At 39.3% G+C, this 22965-nt stretch overlaps 2 protein-coding genes across 16 annotated transcripts in view; one reads left to right on the top strand and one right to left on the bottom strand.

Annotated features, from left to right (window-relative positions):
- HELB (DNA helicase B) overlaps positions 1-20064 on the top strand; it is a 38116-nt gene extending 18052 nt beyond the window's left edge. For 5 of the 7 annotated variants that reach the window (XM_073327858.2, XM_073327860.1, XM_073327862.2 and 2 more), the window contains 9 exons: positions 207-378; positions 1444-1585; positions 10887-11017; positions 12196-12280; positions 14111-14170; positions 15546-15804; positions 16967-17101; positions 17806-18309; positions 18890-20063. In XM_073327858.2, coding sequence (XP_073183959.1) covers positions 207-378; positions 1444-1585; positions 10887-11017; positions 12196-12280; positions 14111-14170; positions 15546-15804; positions 16967-17101; positions 17806-18309; positions 18890-18979 — 1578 coding nt within the window. In that variant the 3' untranslated portion in view covers positions 18980-20063. Of the gene's footprint in view, positions 1-206; positions 379-1443; positions 1586-10886; positions 11018-12195; positions 12281-14110; positions 14171-15545; positions 15805-16966; positions 17102-17805; positions 18310-18889 lie in introns of all 7 variants that reach the window. The other 2 variants (XM_073327857.2, XM_073327859.2) reach the window with 2 other exon arrangements.
- GRIP1 (glutamate receptor interacting protein 1) overlaps positions 19968-22965 on the bottom strand; it is a 556578-nt gene continuing 553580 nt past the window's right edge. For 5 of the 9 annotated variants that reach the window (XM_073327853.2, XM_073327849.2, XM_073327854.2 and 2 more), the window contains one exon: positions 19970-21800. In XM_073327853.2, coding sequence (XP_073183954.1) covers positions 21567-21800 — 234 coding nt within the window. In that variant the 3' untranslated portion in view covers positions 19970-21566. Of the gene's footprint in view, positions 21801-22965 lie in introns of all 9 variants that reach the window. The other 4 variants (XM_073327848.2, XM_073327852.2, XM_078851129.1 and 1 more) reach the window with 2 other exon arrangements.

The raw sequence follows: 22965 nt of genomic DNA, 5'->3' as shown, positions 1-22965 counted from the left end.
AGGTGTGCACGTGATTATTGGAGAGTAGGATTGAACCTTTTGAACCTGTAATGATTCAGTTTCATCATGTAAACTGAGATGATGGCTGTAGTACATACAGCATGGAAGATCCCACATTTTACTTGTTATAAGGAAGTTATTTAAATTTGATAACTTCAGTTGTTTCTTGAATGGAAGTTAAATTATTTATTTTGATTGGTTTCTAGGTCATCTACAGTTTTTATTCATGGAGGTTAAAAGACGGACAAATGCCATGGAAGTTTTCTACTGTGACAGTTCTGGTTGTGGATGAAGGGAGCTTAGTACCTGTACAAACGCTTAGTTCAGTTTTAAAATTGCTGTGTGACCACGCTCAACTTGCCAAGCTTATTATTCTTGGTAAGTGAGGAGCAATAGTGTAAATTTAGTATAATTTGAAAATTATTTCCTGAGTTATGCAATATGTGAGAGAGCTTGCTGTGTGTTATGTGTTTTATAAAGCGTAGTAGTTTGAAAATAATTAGTGGAAAGAAATCCAGTAGAGGTATGATATGATCACAGGTAAACTGATGAGGCTGTAATCTCTAGGGCCACCTGAAAGGCATGTTCTGTTTCATAGATTTTGCTACTCTTGCCATAAAATCATAGATGAGATGGACAATAGAGAATAATCCTGCACTGGCAGGGTGGTAGGCTGGAGGATGTAATTATTTTCTATCTCCTAGTGTTTTGTCTAGTTCTAAAAGTATTCGATAATGAGGCTTTCACCACTTACTTTCCTTTAGATTTTTCAACAACCAAAATAACACATCTTGTTGTTGGTAAGTTTTTTCCCTCAGTTCCCTCAATTCTCCCGCTTGAAAGAGAATGTTGACAGCATATGAACTCGACAGAAGAAAAGTAAAATATTTGATTTTTAAGGTAGTTCAGCCAGTCAGATCCGGAACTAACTTGTTTTTAATCTAACAAATAGAACAAAGTAGCATGAAAAGAAATTAGGATTTTGTACTCCTGTGCCCACTTTTGGAGATCGCATTTTTGTCCCACCAACACAAATGCCATGATTTAAATGTATAAATTCCCATAGACAAGTCTGATTTAGTGTTGACATTCACCATACAGAAGAGACTTAACAGGATGGCATGTCATCAAGTACTAGTGGCTTTTTGAATTGGGAATATAGAACATGCTCTGAACAATAATTTTAATGTATTATATACTGAAGGGAATACAATTAGAACTATGCAAAAACCTGATTCAAAGAAATTCCATTTTGGGATTCTTGGAGAGAAGCATAATTTCGCATAATTTGTATTGAGCAGGCATGTGATAACTCTGTCTTATATTATAATGGAGGTCAAGTGCATATTTCTTTTCACTACTGTATTTTTGGAATATTTCCCACAGATACTATGTTCACTGTTACCACTGATCACAAATGCTATTAATCTCTCTCCTCTTTAGGTGATATTAGACAGTTACCCAGCATTGACCCTGGCAACATGCTCGCTGATATTTTTGAGGGTCTAAAATCTAGAGGCTGGTCTGTGGAACTGAGAACTAATCACAGAGCTGAGTCTCAGCTAATTGTAGACAATGCCACAAGGTAGGAATTTTTTTGTATATGCTAGAGGAATTTTTTTATGGAAGTCCTTTTTATTTAGTCTGCAAAATGGTAGTGGCACTGAGACATACAATAGAATTCTGTGACTCAGTGTTTCTGTTGCAGATCTCTTATATTCATAAACCTATAACTCTGGAAAAGAAATTACAGCTGAAATATGCACACCGAGGAGCAATTTGAACAAAAACATTGAGTAAAGTATGCAAAGTTTTTTTGAATGATAAAAGATGCATATTAAATAAAAAGAACCCACCAAAATTGGAGACTTTCTTGTTCACTCTTTATAAATATAACATTTGGTCACACTGATCTCAGTGAGACTATTCATGTGAGTTAGTGTTTGCAGGCCCTGATCCTGTGAACATTTAGGCACATGAGTAGTCACAGTGCCATGTTAGGGGGCTTATTCCTTCACCCACTTACTTCCCTGGTCCTTCTCGCATGAACAGAGAGCAACAATACCCAAAGTCCAAAGGTGCAAACAATTCGATGTTTATTGGGGTGAACTTCCAGCAAGCATGATTCCAGTTTCCTTCCTTAGTATCCTCCTTCCCAGCTCTGACACCACAGAGCCTTACACCTGTGTCCCTGTTCCCATTCCTGCCCTTAGCCAAACATTATTCCAATTTCCTTACCCCCATTCCCTGTTCCCATTTCCCCCTTTAGCAAAACATGATTCCAGTTTCCGCACCCCCATTCCCTGTTCCTATCTCCCCCACCCACACACCCACGCCCTCCCTCATTGACTACAGATTATATAGTAGAACTTGAGTTCTGCTTAGCTATACCTTAACCAATCATTTTCCTGAAATTTAACTAACCAATCCTAACATATTGTAACATGATTATGTAACCAATTCTATCCCACCACCTTAATTAGTTTACACCCAGCAAAATTAATTATACAGCAGACAGGAACAATCACAGAACCAGACAGAGATTATACAGACAAACAATAGCAAAGTGAAGGAGTACTTGTGGCACCTTAGAGACTAACCAATTTATTTGAGCATGAGCTTTCGTGAGCTACAGTTCACTTCTCTGAAACCTGTCAATAGCAAAGTGGGAACTATAATGACAAGACAATACAGAAGTGAGGATTTCACATCCCAGCTATTGATAAGTGAGTTCTTGCCAGACAGGATGCTATCAAACTAAGTTTCCTTTTACATTTTCTAGGCACTTCCCTTTCTCTGGAGGTGATAGGAATACAATCCTGTCCTGATAGTGCCTAACAGCCCAATAGCACCTTATTTCAATGTGACTAGTTTGGAATGTGAGGATGTGACCGTTCGCTTCCCAGCTTATGGCTGCCTCTGTTGCTTAGCCAAAGGCCTTAGCCTAAGAATAGGGCCTCAGACTGTCACAGTAAGAAAAGGCGCTTACACCAGCAGACACTGGTTTTGATTCTTTCTTTTATACCTCTATAACTAGCCAAGTGATAAGAATACACCTAAATTCTTAGAGTATAGGCCTTTACAGACAGACCTGAATATCTATATCCTAACACTCCACCCCCTTTTTTTTTTTTCTTTTTCTTTTGGGATCCTCCTGCCCAGGTACCCCTGGAAAAGTATAGGACATATGGTGAAACATTTCCTGATAGGGCCAGGCATCAAGGTGGAAGGTGTCGATATTCCATCTGTCCCACTGCCCCTTGTGTAGTATAGTGCCCTGCACCTTCTCTCATACGGGCATACCACACCTATTCCAATTAGTGTTCCAGACTTCCCATTATAGCAGGCCCGAGAAGGTTGGGTCCGGGTTGTCTAGTACACTGTAGGGTTTGGAGGGCTTACTACATTACCTATAGATTATCTCCATATGCAACGTAACATAAGTACAGTTACCAATACAAAATCCACAGCAACACTGAGTCCTGACCACTGCAGTATGGTCCAACATCCGAGACATCCCCAAAACACTGCCTCTCCTCCTTCGACGAGGTCACGATCTTGTGTGTCCAGTTGCTGGTAGTTGCAACAAGCTGCTCCTGCAAGTTTTGCATGCTTTTGTTCCATATCATAAGTCCATTGAATGTTCACAGAGAAATGGGATATTGTCCAAACCAGCTTGACCACTTGGTATGGAATCGGGCAGTATGCCCTGGTTTGATTATTCACAGCAATAAGATTCACAGATCCATTTCAGAGGAACAGCCGTGTTAGTCTGTATTCGCAAAAAGAAAAGGAGTACTTGTGGCACCTTAGAGACTAACCAATTTATTTGAGCATGAGCTTTCGTGAGCTACAGCTCACTTCATCAGATGTTTACCGTGGAAACTTTCCACGGTAAACATCTGATGAAGTGAGCTGTAGCTCACGAAAGCTCATGCTCAAATAAATTGGTTAGTCTCTAAGGTGCCACAAGTACTCCTTTTCTTTTTACAGATCCATTTGTGCACCAAAGTCCAGACAGCAGCATGTAAATGTGTGTAGTTTGGTTATGGGCTGGTATAATTGTGCCCCCAGTAATATGTACATTCCCAGCAAAACACCTTATACACAGTACACCTAATTGTCCACCCCTAGCATAGGCTATTGATCTTGCTCCTCTATAGTCACAGGAGAGGGGCACATCCAAACATCTTCTATTGATTTACACTATTTTACACACCCCTCCATTGATTCCCAGTGAGCTCCTCCCCTCCTCATTAGTTCCATAGGGCTTGTGGGGGCCACCTTAGTTGCCATTCCATTTCCAGATACCACGGTAGCTATTACACAGGTGCTGGCCTCCTAGTTGAGCATTTTGCATTCCCATACACATCTTCCCCCCCCCCCCCACCCCCAGGTCAGCCTTTTGAAGCCATCCCCCACCCACATCATGAGGTTTTCTGTTCATTAAAACACAACAATGCTAGCAACAAGACAAACACCACAGACAAACGCCACAAAACATAGATCCATGGTATTCTGAGTTATTCTTCCGCTGGCGCCAGCTTGCTTGTAGAGTGTCTGAAAAAGAAAAGAAACAATTTCCACCATCCTGGTGGGGACAGACTATTGCATAATAATAATAATAATACCAACTTTCTTTTACAAATTTCCTTGCTAATAGCAGGAAAAACAGAAGAATTACTTCCAGGCTGTCCTTATTTTGTTCTATAATCAGGCTAGTGAATTACCCCACTCACTGGTCATTTATGAAATTCATGAGGTGGTGTACCTCAGTTTCCCCTCTTGTACAACAGGCCATGTTTGCAATAGTTTCTCTGCTGTACCAAGCTTTAAGTTTATTCTCAGGTAATAGCTGAGACACAGCTTCAGATTTTAGCACTGTATGCACACACACACACACCCCTTAAGGTTAACCTGTCCTCTTTATTTTCAGGCTTGACTTGTTTTTTTCACCTCCCTTTCCTGGAGGGCCTTAATCTGAGTCTTCCAGTAGCTTGTTTGCTGACCAGATGTATTCGTTATTTGCAGCTCCTTTGTGCCCATCAGCTAAGTAATTTGCATTTACACAGAGGCTTACTAGCTTGCTTCTGGATCCAAAGCTGTTAGCCGTTTAGAGAGTGTCTTAAAAGGGAAACATTCCACTTCCACTAGCGTTCTGATTACTTTCCACTTTCATCTCCTGCTCCAAAACAAACAGATCTGAAAAAGAAAGCACAACCTATTGTGGCTCCTTTTGGAGCCCTATATGGATTTTAATGAAGTACCATGTTTTATTTGCATTTCTTTTACCCCTTCTCCAATATACACTGCACATGTCCTGGGAAAGTGCACATTCCTTCCATATAGTTTAACCTCCATAACATTATATTAGCCATATTAATTTTACACAAGGTGTAACTGCCTCCCCCATGCCCACAGAGTTTTCATGCACACCCACCAAAGCAACAATCTAATCCCCCAGAGCCATCCCAAGGCTCAGTGTTCCCATCATTCCTCCCCTTTTCCTTTTCTTTTACCTGTGCGCGCACACACAATTCTTTTGCCTAACATCCCTTGCACTGTGATTACTCTTTTTACACAACTGTACCTCGATTACACCTTGTACAACTAGACACAACCAGGAGCAGCCAAGTTAAGTTCCAATAGAAACCCCTTACATCCTTTAGTGATTTTGATTACATTACCCAATAGTCAAATAATTTTGATCAGATTCTCTCTCTGCCTGCTGCCTGAAACAGTCCCTTATAGACCCTAACATGCCATAGGCCTTGATTCTGCAAACTGCTCTGTGCAGGGGGACCCCTCTATCCTCAGGAGCAGCTTGCAGAGTGAAGGTTTTGTTTGCAACTAGTTTTGAATTGCTGTATGAAATTTGATAAACATGGTCAGTACACTTGTCTTTATTCTGACCTTTCATTTGCAATTATACCTTTATCATGGATTTGTGGTAAACTACCATTTATAAACAGGGTGGATAAAATCAATGACTTAAAAAGAAAAAACTTTCAAATTTAATTGAAAGACATTTGTCATCTTAAAATAAACCTGTTTACAAATGAAATTTGCAGTGATGACAACCTATGATCAGGCCTAAATTTATTATCTGTTAAAATAATTTAATTAAAATAATATGTTGTAGCACTCAACCCTCCTCAAATGTTAATGGGTTACAGGTTGCCTGCTCTTTTAACTATATACAGAATTGGGGCAGGGAAACATCTTTAACTTTCAATTCATGCTTTATTAATATGCCACAGGGTATTGCAGTAAGTATCTGTTATTTCTAGTCTTTACAAATGGAGTGAATAAGGTTGCCAACCCTCCCGGTTTTGCCACGAGTCTCCCGGAATTGGGCTCTATCTCCTGGAGTCTACTGCAGCCAAACTGGGAGATTTTAGGCTGCTAAAAGTCTGGCGACGCAGCGGGGGCCCAGGGCTAAGGCTGCCTGCCTGCCCTGGCCCTGCGCTGCTCCCAGAAGGGGCCAGCATGTTCCTGTGGCCCCTGAGGGGGGGCAGGGGTCTCCATGTGCTGCCCGCGCCCCAAGTGCTGACTCCACAGCTTTCATTGGCCAGGAACTGTGGGCAATGGGAGCTGCGGGGGCAGCCGCATAGGGGCCGCAGGGACATGCTGCCCGCTTCTGGGAGTGGCGTGCGGGTGGGGTAGTGTGTGGAGCCTCCTGGCCCCGCTTACCTCTGGCAGCTCCCAGTTGGTGGTGCAGCGGGGCTAGGTAGTCTCTGCTCCCATTGGCCATAGTTCCTGGCCAATGGGATCTGTGGAATTGGCGCTCAGGGCATGGGCAGTGCGCAGGGCAGGGACATCCCAGCCACTTCTGGGAGCAGCGCGGGGCCAGTGCAACCAGGAGCTGCCTGCACCCCAACCACTTGCTCCAGCCCTGAGTCCCCTCCTGCACCCAAACTTCCTCCCAGAGATCGCACCCCTCACTCCCTTCAGCACCCCAATCACTTGACCCAGCTCTGAGCTCCCTTCTGGACCCTGCACCCCACACCATCTCCTGCACCCCAAACCTCTGCCCCAGGCTCAGCTGAGCCCCCTCCCACATTCCAACCCCCTCGGCTCCAGCACAGAGCCCACATCCCCTACCACACTCCAAACCTCTGCCCGAGGTGGGTGGGAGAGAGCGAGCAATAGAGGGAGATGGGATGGAGTGAGCAGGGCAGGTCCTCGGAGAAGGGGTGAGGAAAAGGGCAGGAGCGGGGTAAGAGCATTTGGGTTTGTGTGATCAGATGGTAACCCAAGGAGCGAATGCTGGTAATTACATTTTTCCAAATATCAGTACTTTCAGTTTTTGTTGTGAAGAAAAGCTTTTCCTTTACTACTTTTGGTTTCAGTTAGCTAGCAGGTGCAAAGACAATATTTTCTTTATTTGGTCTAGCTAATTCAAAGTTGAAAAACTGACTGGGAATAAAAAAACCAATGGAAGAGGAAACCAACCTTGTCTTTTCTAATCTATGAATAAAAAACATGTGAGAATGAGCTCTACTAATTCTACAAATGTGAAGTTGATAGGGCTAGATTTTGAAAGGTATTTAGGCACTTTAACATGCAGATAGGGGACTAGAGAGATTTTCAAAAGCACCTGAAGTTAGGCTCCCAGTGGGATTTTCAGAAGTGTCTATCTGCATCTTTAGGGACCTAAATATCTTTATGCAGGGTTCACGTTTTGTATCTTGTGCGGGCTAAGCTTATTGCACTCATCAGGGGCTTTTTGCATCCCTCCATTGTAGCCCACAAGCTGTTTGTGTGCCACTTTCGCACTCCCCTCTTTCAGGAAATCCTTGCAACTTCTCCACCATAGCTGGGGCTCTGTGGCCCTTTCCCCCTATGCCTGGGCTCTGTCTCTCCCTGTCACATGCCAGGATCCTCCAATTTCCTCCTCTCACTACAAGGGTCTTTGTGCCTCATTCCCTCCTCCTTCACATACCAGGGTCTCCCTTTCTTCCCCCCCATGCTAGGGGCTGTGTGCATGCCCCCACCATTCTCCTCGTCTTCTATTGCCTGAATTTAGGTGTCAACATGTTGGGAGAATGTGCAGAGAGAAGTTGAGTATTGTTATGCTGGAAAGCTTTAATGGTGCCATCAACCAGTTCTTTGAGTTATAGACAGTTGCAGAGGTGCTTGAAGCAGGGGCTATGCTCACCAGATGGCAAGAGCTCCATGTGTCATCTTATTTTTTCCCCTTTCAGTTTTCCAATTTTCCAAAAATCGATAGGATTATTGCATATTATGCCTAGAATATTCACTGAAATTTTCGAATTGATCATATGTGGCATTCAAAAGTTATCACTTTACAGACAGACAGCAACTAGTGCTATTGAGTTGATAAGGCATAGACAAGATTTTGGCTCAAAAATGGCCCCTGTTGACCACAAACAATCAATTCACTAATTACAGTTAATTCCTCCTTTGTATAATCAGTTATATTTTGAATTTAAAACTGTTTTGGTAAACCTTTTTTTCTGATGTATCCAGCAACTTTTATCCAGCAACAGTTTTTCTTTAACTAATAACCATTTTAAAATGCTGTTTTTGTGCATTTTTAATTCTAATGTCCATTCAAATGCAGATTGACATAAATCCCAAGTAAAAAATTATCCTATAGCAAATAAGACATTTGTCGTTCACCATTTTCTAACATAAGAAATTTAAAAATTAAGAATCTGAGTAATTGTACATTGAGATGTATAATTGCTTAAATAAATACACTATATCTTCCTCGTTAACAAAAATAAGTGCCAAATGTAGTATAAAAAGGGTATATATATTTACCGTAGAACATTAGAAATACGAATACCTCAGGAATGGAGGTTGTTTGTAACTCTGAATATGACATTATGGTGGTTCTTTCAAAAGTTTACAACTGAGCATTCACTAATACAGCTTTGAAACTTTACTATGAAAAAGAAAAATGCTGCCCTTCCCCCCCCCCCCTTTTTATTTTTACATGTAACACAGTACTACGCTGTATTTGCTTTTTTTGGGTCTTGTCTGCTGCTACCTGATTGTGTACTTCCGGTTCCAAATGAGGTATGTAGTTGCCTGGTCAGTTTGTAACTCTGATGCTCATAACTCTGAGGGTCTACTGGAGTTGCAAATCAGTGTTTTATTTGTTATACCAAGCAATGAGAATGACCTCTTCTTTAGGAAAGTAATTAAAAAGTTCAAATATAAAACAAGATTAAAATCGATTATTTAAATGCTGATTTACAACACTTTTTTTAAATAATAAATCAATCCATCCTAATGATAAATGCAACAAATGGCAACTTCTAAGAATTGACTAAAATACAACTAATATTTAGGTTATTAGACCCATGTAACCATATCTTTCTGCTTAAGTATAAGTTTTTTTAATTTTTTCCCTTAACACTCAACATTTAATATTGACAGGTTTCAGAGTAACAGCCGTGTTGGTCTGTATTCGCAAAAAGAAAAGAGTACTTGTGGCACCTTAGAGACTAACCAATTTATTTGAGCATAAGCTTTCGTGAGCTACAGCTCACTTCATCGGATGCATACTGTGGAAAGTACAGAAGATCTTTTTATACACACAAAGCATGAAAAAAATGAGTGTTTACCACTACAAAAGGTTTTCTCTCCCCCTACCCCACTCTCCTGCTGGTAATAGCTTATCTAAAGTGATCACTCTCCTTACAATGTGTATGATAATCAAGGTGGGCCAATTCCAGCACAAATCTAGGGTTTAACAAGAACGTCTGGGGGGGAGGTAGGAAAAAACAAGGGGAAATAGGTTACCTTGCATAATGACTTAGCCACTCCCAGTCTCTATTCAAGCCTAAGTTAATTGTATCCAAGGAAATGGCCCAACTTGATTATCATACACACTGTAAGGAGAGTGGTCACTTTAGATAAGCTATTACCAGCAGGAGAGTGGGGTGGGGGGAGAGAGAACCTTTTGTAGTGGTAAACGCCCATTTTTTCATGCTGTGTGTGTATAAAAAGATCTTCTGTACTTTCCACAGTATGCATCCAATGAAGTAAGCTGTAGCTCACGAAAGCTTATGCTCAGATAAATTGGTTAGTCTCTAAGGTGCCACAAGTACTCCTTTTTGCGAACATTTAATATTGTCATTCATTTTATTGACTTAGGCTCTGAACACGTGAATACTTTAAGCTTGTGCGTAACTTTCAGCAAACAAGTAATCCTGTTGATTTCAGTGTGACTACTCATGTTCTTAAAATAAAGAACATGCCTAAGTGTTTGAAAAATTGAGGTCTTGGGGCCCTGTCATGCAAGGGGTTGAGTGTCCTCTTCACTCTTTGACTTTAACAGTTCAGGGCACTCTGAAACTTTCAGGACTGGGCCCTTATAGAGAATCAAGTGCTGCAGCCAGTTATTCACAAAATTTACCGCTGCCAATTAGTGTGTTTTCTTCTGTAGTATTCTGACTTCCCACACCAGGACACTATCTGGTTACTAAATAACAATTGCAGCATTGCAGGATTTAGAAATTAAAGAAATACTAATACTTTACTGTGATTTTTAGTTATGATCAAAAGCTTTTTCATTGTCTATATTGGGGTAGTCAATAGGTGGACCTCAGGCCAAATCCAGACAGCTGGATGCTTTTGAATGGATCACAAAATCTTTTTATTTACTTATTGTTATAATTGTTGTTTTTATATTATTTTTCTCTGGAGTCTGGACCTTGACTATACCTTGACCAAGAAATTTGAATCTTGACAAAAAAAAAATTTGATTACCATTTGTCTATATTTTATAGAGGTTAAAGGAGTTATCCATAAAATTGTATAAGTAAACTTAACTGTGATGCAAACGGTGGAGCTGCACAGCTAGAATGCTTTAGTATTAAACTATTTTTGTCTTTTTTTTTGTGGTTAAGAATCTCTCAGCGAAAATTCCCAGAGTTTGACTCAGTGATCAAAGTCTGTGATTGGAGTGAAACGTTGACAATGCCAAGCCCCGAGAAGAAATTTATTTATGTTGTTTTGCCTTCTGGACATGGTGCTCACTGTATGTTTGTATACTCAGTTAACAATTTGTTAATATTGCAAAAACTCTCATTTTTTCCTTTTGCAAAGTGTAACATATTTAACTGACATAAAATCAGTTTTATGTACTATATTGCAGGAATGAACCATTTCAGTAAATTTGAATTAGTCTAAATTATATGAAATTAGATTTTCAGTTATTTATCTTCTGACTTACGAGCTTACCCTTCAGGAATTAAATGCATGTACAGCAGTTTAAAAAAACCCAATTAAATGGATAAATAGTTATTTATATCAAATTACTGTAAGGGGTACCATGGCACCAGGTAGTTGTGATGGGAATGGTGCAGAAGGCTCTATAGCTTAAGACCACTGTTTTCAAAAGTTTATCACTATTATCAGGAGCCAATTTGAGAGAACTTTAAATGAGGCTGGATTTCTAGAGGATAGGTGCTTGATCTGACAGCACCATGGGTTAGTTTTTTTGGGGAGCTGGTGGCAAGGCCATCAACTCTAGATTTTGCTTCCATCCTGTTTGTCAACAGCGTTCATTTTTTTTATTTTTAGGGTCTTTTGTTTGTTAGCCTTTGAAATATTTTACATATAGCAAAATACAACTGTAGTGATAACACTTATGGTTTGTTTTGGGTTTCTTTTTAAAGACCTCCTAACCCCACCCCCAAATATAATATGGGGAAAGGAAAGTAATTGTCATGGTATTAATGTGTTCCAGTTTCTTAAGAAAGTTATTCAGTGGACAGAACACTTACATTTATTTTCATATGGGCTATGTTACAAAGTTCAAACGTCTAGTTTTAGGGCTTTTTTTTCCAAAATGTAATACTTAAATCCCCGATAAACTGTCCAGTCAAAGGATAACTCCAGAGGTTTATTTTCTTTTAATGGGGGGAATATATTGTAAAAAGCCATGTAGCCTAGGGGAGCAAGAGGTTTTTCCCATGTCTTTTTCAGCACCATCGTCCCCCAGATTTGAGATATGGGACATCTGCATTGCTTGCCACAATTGTTATTTATTTATTTTTGTTTAAATGAAGCTTCCTATTTCAGGTAACCAAAATTTAGCACACTGGGGAATTGAAGCAGGTTAAATAAGCAAATTCTGTTTTCATATTGAATTGTATTTTTTTCTCTTAAATTATTTATTGTTCTACACACTTAATTTTCTTTGTCCATTATCAGATTTGCAAACTGCCATAAAAACTTTACTTGAAAAAGGACCTGGACTACAAGATGCCAAACAATCACAGTTCATTGCTTTCAGAAGGTATCAAAGCATGTGTGCAGACTTTGAAAGAACTCTTGCTAGCATCTTTGTTCTAAAAACAGAGTAAAAGAGACTGGAGGTGGTACTGGTGAAAATAGGCCAGTTATCTTCTCTCTCTGGCTTAGATTTATTTTTTTAATATGGAATGTTGATAGCTTAGTTTTCTACTGCTAATTTATGTGGTTCCTTTTGCACTATGTACTTTGCCAGAAACTATCCACATGGATGTTCATGTTCATCCTGGGGACAAGTAGCTCTCTGCTCAGGGTGCTTTGAGGACATCAACATTTCACATGCCAGTAGACATCAACATTTCACATGCCACATGAGTGATAACAAGCTGTCTTTCAGACTTGAATTGGAATAGCGTTCCTTATTCAGTTTCTGACTCCCAGCTTGTACCTTTTGACCAGCTTTATAAGCTAATTAAGATGATTCTTGGTCTTCTAAATTCCTTATGATCTATTTTTCTTCACAATCTAGTCTCATGTTAACGTTGTTAAGCTGTTCTAGTGCCAAGCAAATAATAATTCTCTACAAGCTTAATTGTCTCTTACGCACCCATATCTCAGTTTTTCAATTGTCCATATTACATTACAAAATATTTATTTTGTAATTTTAATTTTCCAAATAATTACTGGAGTATTCATTGTACCACACAAGGTAATCTACAGTGGGAATGCTGTTGCAAGGGGTCATGGCCTTATTTGTCTTTTCAGCCAGGTCTGTTGCTCCTAAGATTAGTTCATTGCCTGTGCACGTTTCTTCAGATTGCAATTGCATTTTTATTTATTTCCAGACTGCGTTAGTATCTAGGTGGCTGGTAATTTAAAAGCCCCCTCCAACCTCCAAAACTTTTTGCCTAGTGCAAATGAGACACAAAATCAATAGTTGAGAGGCTCTATTTCTGACTTTGCCTCAGATTTTTTGTGTGACATTGTGCTAGTTATTTAATCTCCAAAAATGGGATAATATCTGCCTGACTCTCACAGGAGTGCTTTGAAGCTAAATTGATTATTTGTAAAATGCTTTGCGATCCTCTAATGTAAACCATGTAATAAGAGAAATTGTTGATCTAATATCCAATAGGAACCAAGCCTGCAGCATTAAATTGTAAAGAAAATTGATCATCTTCTGATGCTTTTCTTGGGGGAGGGGCAGAATTTGGAGTTGTAAAAACCCCAAATTCTAAAACATTAGTAGTGATTTCTGGATATTTTACCTATATTTTATTTATATTGTGAACACGAAGTGGCTCTGAAGTTGTTTGTTTTTAATTTCTCTGGTCAGCTTTGAAGAGGATCTTTCAGAATATTTATCATCAGACCTGAGTCCTCTAAATTCTACCACACTGTTCTTGATTAAGCTCCATTTAAATGTACTATTTAGCAAATCTTGTGGGAACATAATCTGCAATGACAAGATTTTAAGAGTTCTTAAGACCTCCAAGTTTCCAGAAAAGAAACATGAAAATGCTGGACTCCTTTTAGTTCCAAAGAGTCTATGGACAGACGAGCACTAATACCTGAATATACTAATTCTTGTTTTGCTGTGCTGTCTTGGAAGCAAACCCAGTTTACCTAGGTATACTTTTTGCAAGCTGCTTGCCTTACAACTTCTGGAATTAAAATAAAACAAAACTGTTCTTTTTGCAGCAGCATCTTCTGAACTACCTCTGAATTCAAATGCTTTTTGTAATGGTCAGTAGAAGATTGTCATTGCTAAATACGTGTCCTCTTTCAGTTTGAACACACTTGTTTCTAGATAAATGTCCATTATTTTTTGTACATGCCTTCTGTTGGTAACATTGTGCCTCTTTCATGTTTGTAGGCAAGATTGTGATCTAATAAATGAACTCTGTTGTCAGCACTATTCAAAACATTTAACCAGGTAAGACAATGTTTTGAGTCTAAAGGTTTATAGTGTGTATACATTTGCCTTTTCTCCCTTCATCTTATTTTATGTTTTAAAATTGTTTCATGCAAGGGGCCAACATTCTAAATACACTAAATGAAAATATTTTAAACTTGAAAAATTGTTTTTTGTACAATGCGTTGTTTGGCATGTCCTCTAATTGCCACCTGAACAGCCAGCAGAAAGGTTCCGTGACATTTCTGGAAGTTTGATGAAAACCCTTGGGTCTTGGCTAGTGATCCTCTCTCTCGTTAAAAGAGGTGTTAATGTCCTAAAGTCAAGTTTTTTGTGAGCTGTTGCTCAGCATTAAAGTTGACCAGCAAACAATGAGTTACAGCTATTTTTTGGTGCTGTGACAGGACATGCCTATCATACTCCTGCCTCTTCCACAAACGCAGACCACTCTGAGACCTTCTTATTGATAACGTTGGCATATACTTTATTTACAGTGTCTGTCCTTCCACCAATACAGATCAGTGCATTGACACCTTTGCACTGTTTTCCAGCTTTCTGGCCTCTCTCCTGACAAGGGTTGGATTGAAGTGCCTCTACTCAGAGAACTCCCCTAGAAGGCTCCCCTAGCCGCTTCTCTCTCTCCTTTCCTCTTCCAGAACCTTTTTCTTGTGCTCTTTTAACCCCAGTTACCAGGCACACCTGTGACCAATGAGGCCCTCCTTGAGGAAACCTAATTGGTGCTAACAGTGATGAGAGTGCTGAAGCAAGGTCCACCAGGGTATAAATTTAGACTACAGATTGAAGGGTAGTATATAGTTTTATCTCCTGTTGGTATAAGTGAGAGAGAGGACTGAATAAATTGCTTGGGTAGATTATGATCTCTGTGTAGTAACCAAATTTCTAAGTATTGTTCGTCCAGTATCTTCTTGTCCCTGCTTATCACCCAATGGGAAAATTTTGCTCACCTTCAGGATGATTCCTGTTCCTGCTCATTGTCCCTCTGCCTCCCAAACCAACTATCTTCTCCCATTACTTGCCTTTCTTCTCTGTGCATTTCTCTCCCAAAGGCAAGTCCCTTCCACTCCCTTCTCTATGCAAGTTGCTAAAATGATCAGTTGCAAAATAGTCATGACTTCAGCATTAACCCTTCAGTGAGATAGGAGAGTTCTTACCTCTTGGAGCCATCACTTCAGATGGTCCTTTCATAGAGTCAGGAAGCCCATCTATGTTTATATTTAGAAGATTATCTTCACAATTACGAAGGCTAGCAATTTTATTTTTAAATGAAAGCTTAGTGTGCATATCTGAATTGGTCATATGAGCCACACAAATACGTTGAATGAATTGCAAATAAATATTTGTTTTGTTTCATTTTTTCCTGCCTCTCCTGATTCAGAAACCATAAAAATCGAATAGTGTTCCAATGTGATGACAAAATTTGTTCCACGAGAAATGCCTATCTCAAGGACCTTCTTCCAAAAAATAGCACAGCTTGCACAAGGGAAAGTGACTCTCAGAATCCTAATCAATGTGAATGCAGAGGATGCTGTGGAAGAAAAGCCTTCCTGAGTGGACAAAAGCTACCTTGTGATCTTGGGGGCAGTGCTGAGGATGACAGACGACTGTGCAATGGAGAAATATTTTTCATAACAGATGTATGTATTCTTTTGAAAGATTAATAATTAATTGTTAGGATTTACACAAAATATCTGGCTACAGTCTTCATTGAGGCACAGTTCCTTTAGCCCACAGTATACATTTGACATCACAACATGCTCATGTGATTCAGCATTCTTGTCACAAAAAAGAACTAGAATTGCAATAGCAGAGATTTTGGCAGAATGTTGTGGGGAAACTTCTTCAGCACCTGGCCTGACTTGTCCAGTGCTATGAACCCCTTGCTGTTATGAGTTTCTTTCAAATGTGAGTGTCTGGGTTGTTTGTTTTTTGTTTTTTTTTAATTGCAGTAAATATGGTATTATCTTTAGGACAAACACTTGGTTAAAAACCTGAGAACTGGCTTCTCCCTCTTGGGTTTGAAGGAAATGCTGAGGAAGGAGGGTTTATGGCTGCCGGGTAGTGGGACCAGGTAGGCCAGGGAGTCATTTCACAACAATTCAGGGGCGGGGAGGGACAAAGTTGCATCAGCATCCCCATTTTCACTTTCCTGCTGAGGCCACTGTTGCTTGAGGGGGTCAGAGGGTGGTCCCATCCCAGAAGAGGATGAGGAGATGGTAGGCTGGTTCTGTCCTCAGGAATATGGGCATGGGGTAGTCCTCACCAATGGCTAGGGGCTTAGCTCATTCTGCACTCAGCTCCAGATGCTGTTGTGGCTTTCTATATAGCTGGTGCTGCCAACATGAGAATTAGGAACCTTGGCCTGGCCCTGCCCAGCCTGCCCCTCAGTGGCCCCTGTGGGCCTGGGGTAGATACTGCAATACTGGCTGGAAAGGGGATATGAGAAATTTTGGGAAGGGGCAATTGGTCCCCCACCAATGAGGCCCCTGCAGGTAGGGACAGCAGTCAGAAACCAGATCTTCTGGGGACTAGTAGCTAAAAAGCAGGAGTGGAGACAAACTTGAATAAAGGACAGCAAGTTATTTCCTTACAGGGTGTTTGTTTTGAAATAGGGGAGGAGTCAACTGAGACTTCTATCATCACATATGCTTTCTTTGAATTAAGCCTATTGTGCAGTTGTTGTTGAAAGAACTGGGTCAGTTAATGATTCCATAGCTACAGCCTTTTAAACTGTGTACATGTTGATCTGATTTCTACTACAACCTAGTCATGAAGTCTCCTCACATGCTGGTTCTATAGGATGTAGAAGTCAATAGGTGTCGTTTATTGACCATCAGCAGCACGTATGGCTCCAAATTCACTGTGGTGTATGAGGCACTGAGGAGAGAGTGTCAAATAAGGCATGCATGGGCCAGAACTATTCACACATTTCAGGTAAGAACTGTAATTCAGCACAGTTATGTCAACCAGTAAAAAGCCTGACTGCAGTGTTGCTCTGTAATTTCACGGGAAGATTTGGTTTTAGGAGCACCCTTAAGACATAAAGTCCTTAAAGATAACATAGGAACAACTTTGGGGTGTGAGGGAAGGAAGTGGTGTGACACTGGCTCTTTGGTTTACCCTCCCACTGGGATTAGCTGAGTAGCTTTACAGTAAGTCTGAATGAAGGCACTGATTGATCCAATGGAAATTAACTTACTATCCAGTAATACTTAAAAAAAATAAAAATGTTACATAAGTTGACTAGTCTAAATCAAATTCCATCATAGACATCCAGTATTATGAAGCATTAGTTACTCCATTTTCTGCAGGCAAGTGGGATGTGTGAATGTAGTTGACTTGTTTTGTTGTTGTGGACATGGAAATTGAAACAAACTTGAGAGGCCACTGCCATTCCTATGAGAAACTAAAACTTTGAGAATTTAGGCAAAGAAGAATCTCCTTCATTTACAGACTTGTTCAGAATCCTGCCTTCTAGTCCAACTTTGTCTACACACTAGTATGCACCTATGTAAGTAACTTCATGCCCATACTTCCATAGTTAACTGATGGTACTTCTCTAGTAAGCCCTTGTTTCTTGTTATTTTAAATACTTTTAATTTGTTAAGAGTTCTTAAAAATCTCTGTGTGTGTTTCAGGGTTCAGAGGAAAAAACAATTGTCTATGTAGTCGGGAATGCAGGCCCACAGCACTGGCAGCATGTATACACAGCTGTGACAAGAGGACGCTGCCGGGTCTATATTGTGGCTGAACCGACTCAACTCAGGAAAGCAGTTTCTACAAAGAGCTTTCCCAGAAAAACTCGCTTACAACAACGTTTAAAAGAGACCTTTGCAGAAACGAGCGACTTTCCAGAACACATGTCATCTCACCTAAAGGGTTGTTGGCAAAGTCAAGGGCATGATGTTCAACCTGGTCCTATTTCAGTAACTGAGGATATTCCCCTCTCTTCTGTACCTGTTGAAGATGACTTCATTAAAGCAGAAGAGTCTGTAGGTCTTAATGACATACAAACTAATAATGGGCGGTGGAGTACTGCTGAACTGCCCAGTGCAGTTAGTGAGACTCCTGTTAAATCAAATCGATGTAAAAGACAAGGCAGTTTTACAGATCGTTTTGAAAGTCCTTCAAAACTTACCATGGTAAGAAACCCTTTAAAGAGCATTTAAAATAAAACTTTTGCATAGAGCTGGTTGAGAATTCTTCAACTAAACATTTTGGCAGAAAATGCAGTTTCATCAAAACCGAAACTTTTGGGGGGAACGTATCAGTTTAATTACTCTTTTGTTGGGAAAGTTTCCTCAGGTCTCACATATGGAATGAATGAGAGGATGAAGCTTGTCAGAGTAATTAATGGTTACTGTTTGAACTAGTTATGATCTTAGAAGTAATATTTGATAAATTGTTGTTGATCGCACTGGCTCTTTGACTTGCTCAAAATTGATGGCTATAAACAACAACAAAAATTGTAGGGGCTGACCTGCTGTGCAAAAACTACATTATTAATATAAACTGTGCCATTTCTTTTATACACATTAAATTCTACTAAAGTCTCTCCTGGGGTTTGCCACTTGTGTATTAGTTTAGAAATTATTTTCAAAAAACACCTCTGTCATCAATGAAAATCTTTTTATGAAAATGATCCTTGTTGCATAGTAACATTTTACTATATTTTAAGTGCTATTTGCAGGCCTCATCGCTCTCTCCCTGTTTGTTTGACAGGTAAATGTAGAAGACTCGCCCCTTGGATCAACCAGACTTCAGAATCTGACTTTGAGGAGCCCAACTCCCAAGCAGCTTTTTGGACCTTAACAATCAAGTACATTAATATGACACTTAAATATGTTATACAACTCCCAATAAGGTATTGGAACAGAGAAATTCTGGAGGATCGGTCTTAATTTTTAAAATACTGTGCAAGTTTTTTTAGGAGCATCGTTTTTAATATGGACTTTTTATATTCAGAATTTAATTTGTGTTTAGCATAAGATATGGCCAACTTTTTCTTGAATGCTAAGATGTCTGTATATTTTTTTTATTGTAGCTGAACAAATGTCTTTTAATAGACGCTTTGAGGTCCTAAAGATCTGTTCTTCAGAAGAAGGGAATTTCTTGGCCCATAGTATTTAAGCCTATATAAATTGTTGATGCAACACAAAGTATTATGGTTTGATAGTGGCAGTCAGTTCATAACCATGTTAAGTCTTTAGTCAAAATGCATGGTATTACTTATTATGTGTATTTTTCTTCTGTAACCATGTCCTCTACATAACTTCATGGAAGTTTGGGTGTGACAAATAGGTACTAACTAGCATGTTGCCACCATACAGGATCATGAAGTTGAGTCAGATCTTGCTCTGAACAGATTGTAATGAAAAATAGGGCTTTTAAAGTGTGGTCAAGTGCCAAATGTGAATTCCTTTTACTATCCTGGATAATTACTTCGCTTGATAGTCAAGTTTTAAATTTGCACAATTAATATATACTGATATTTGGATGGCTTATATTTGCCTAGCACAGTGGGGTCCTGGTTCATGATGGGGACTCCTACGTTCTGGAATAATACTTTGCATATTTCATCATAGATTATTTAAAATCCCAATATTTAGCTAAAGAGGCTTGCATTTCTTGTCCTAGATACACTTGTGGTAGAAATACTTTCAAAAAACTGAAAAAAGATCCTGAAATGTGATTATCTCTGCAATAGTTTGTAAATATGCTATTTTTTCCTGTTGTCTAATACATACAAATACCATCTCGTTGTTAAGAATATTGTCTTCAAATCACTGTTTATTCCATTTTATACAGTTTTTTCCATACAAATATTTGCAAGTTTGAGTTCCCAAAATCCATACATAGACGATAAATATCATGCTATTAAAGTATTAAATTTGTACAAAAATACTTTACAGTTTAATACTTTATTTTGTTACAAATAAAAATACATATTTAAGTGACTCATGAACTTTGTTTTTACATGATTTGGGGTTAAATTTCATATTGACTGATCTTCTGGCAGTGCTGAAACATGAATGAAACATTACGCTTGTGTGTGCACGGCAGGTAAGCTTGTTCATATAAAGGAAAACAGCATGGGGGGATAGTCTTCCTAAACAATTTATATTGACCCAAAACAAATCTGGTTGTAAGATAGATATGAAGACTCTACAATTAATATACAAATTCAGTATCTTTATATTCACCAAATAACAATAATTACCGATGACAACTTGAATACTGGAACAAATCAAAGCAGCTGCTGGTGAACATTAAAAGCAACTGGCAGTATTTTATTGCTTCAAGGGGGGTGGGCAGGAAAGAATTTGTCATATATTTGTAAAATGTATTTACAATTCCAATTTCTAAAAACTTGTAAGGGTAAATATGAAAATGCTGAAAAAGCCTTTTTTTAATAGACTTCATAAATCTATTAGTAACCCTCAAGAAACTGTTTTATTAGTAAGTAAAGATTTAGATTTGTATGTCCTTGTATGAATCATTCTCATTTAAATGGATTTTACATCAGTCCTCCATTGCTACTAGTAGTTAATATAATATAAACATTTCCACTTGACTTTCTTTAAAAAAAACCCTTTAATTTGATTTAAATAACTCGTTTAATTTTTATTCAGTAATCCTTCATCAGAAGTTTCCCACTACCTAAAACATCTCTGCTTGAAATGAATCTTACAGTTTCAAGACGCATCCTGTCTAGTACTTCCATTGCATAGGGAATAACGTAACTTCTAATAAAATTGTAGCGCAGTTGGGCAGTAAACTTTACCATGCCACCCTGCAGCTTCCTACGTGCATCTTTGCTAAAACACTTGAACAGCACTTAGTGTGATGGCTGCACCCCTCGTGCTGCAGCACAACCAGTAGAACAATGGTTCACAACACATGACTCTAACCGTATTGGGGCAGCATACCCCTATCTCATGATCCCCTCACTCAGTAGCCAGCTAGCTTTATTAAAAAAACCAAAATCCAGACACCTGTGGAAAAAGACTAATCCTAGTTTTTCTGCTCAAAAACTAATGATGCGGTTAAGACAGGAAGGAGCAGTTCAGTCTCTTTTAAAGGTCTCCCTTCCTGCTACTTCAGGAAAAAAAAAAAAAGTAAGGCCATTAGCCATTTTCTTTACTCAATATCATGATGACTTCTCTGACATCAGGCTTAGTTGGGAATGGCACTACTCAGTGGCCATCACATTAAAAACCAAACTCAGTTTTTAAAGTAATCCATGAAGTAACACAAGCCTTGAGAGGGATAGTTAGACCCTCTGTGCTTTTTAATGCCACATGACATCTGTGCCTCAAGTGTCACAGAAATCTGAAAAGGGGATTTAGCACCATATATTGTCTTTCTTTTCTGAGTGTCCCACTAAAATAACTTGTTGCTATATTGTGTTTGTAGGTTCTCGTGTCTCCACACTAGCAGTATGTCCGGTTTGTTGAAGGAAGGCATTATTTTGGTCATTCCATTCCCCACCTGCTAAAGTTTGTTGATCTGAGGTCATCTTCTGAGAGGCCAGTGGGTTTCTGCTAATAACCAGTTCCAGTTTATTGCCAGATTCTGCTATAAGAGGCACAACTAGACAGCAGTCAAAATCTCTGGTACGAACATGATTTACCTGAAAGATTTAAAGTGTTGGTTTAATTTTATTACTGTTTTAGCTGTAGAAAAGAAAGCAACATAACACAAGTATCTAAAACACAGATGTTATCTAAAATATGACTGGAATATGTTAGTGGCCCTCTACATAAAGTACACAAAACACAGTATGGTTTAAGGAGAACAGAAAACTTTTTTTCTAATTGATAATCATGTTCTAGCATTAACTGCAATATGGTAAATATTGAATAAATATGATTTATTTTTCACTTGCACTAAGTTCACTAATATAAATGTAACAGATGACTTATAACATTTCAGTCCTCTTAAGCAGGTTTTCCCAGAATTGTGTTTGTTGAATACATAAAATATTTATATTGAAAGTGGTCAGAGAGAGAAGTTTAAAAAAAATTTTCCAACCCATTTTAGACTCCAGTTTCAAAAGAAATGTTTGTAGTAAGTTCTGCTTATGTGGTAGTTGATATCTGGTGAGAGCAGGGACTGCACTGATCAGGTCAGTGACTGACTACTCGTTCCTAGATGACATACAGCAATATCTCAAGAACAGTAAGCACCACAAACTGAGGAGGAACATACCACAGGAAAGTTGAAATTTCTGCTCAGTAGTGAGCATTTGTTACTCCCTGGGGGAATTCTGTACCACTGTGCATGTGCAGAATTTATGTCCCCTTCAGATTTCTTTGCTTCCCTGGAGAAAAATGACTTTGATGGGGAAGCAAAGGGAAGCCACCAAAGTGGTCATGTGACCCACCCCAGCAGTATGTTTCAGGTGCCCAGGGCAGCCAGCAGAGAGGTAAACCACTGTGGGGTAGGGGTGGGATTGGGGAAGGCCCATCAGATGGCTCCTAACCTGTGACGGTCAGCTGCTTGTCCAGAGGTGAGCAGATCAAGGGACGTGATCGTCCCCCTCTATTCGACATTGGTGAGGCCTCATCTGGAGTACTGTGTCCAGTTTTGGGCCACACACTACAAGAAGGATGTGGATAAATTGGAAAGAGTCCAGCGAAGGGCAACAAAAATGATTAGGGGTCTGGAACACATGACTTATGAGGAGAGGCTGAGGGAACTGGGATTCTTTAGTCTGCAGAAGAGAAGAATGAGGGGGGATTTGATAGCTGCTTTCAACTACCTGAGAGGTGGTTCCAGAGAGGATGGTTCTAGAC

The sequence above is a fragment of the Lepidochelys kempii genome, chromosome 1 (genome assembly GCF_965140285.1).
Source record: "Lepidochelys kempii isolate rLepKem1 chromosome 1, rLepKem1.hap1, whole genome shotgun sequence".
NCBI classification, from domain to species: Eukaryota; Metazoa; Chordata; order Testudines; family Cheloniidae; genus Lepidochelys; species Lepidochelys kempii.
The sequence above is the reverse complement of the archived record's forward strand: the minus strand, read 5'-3'. Positions and strand labels throughout refer to the sequence as shown.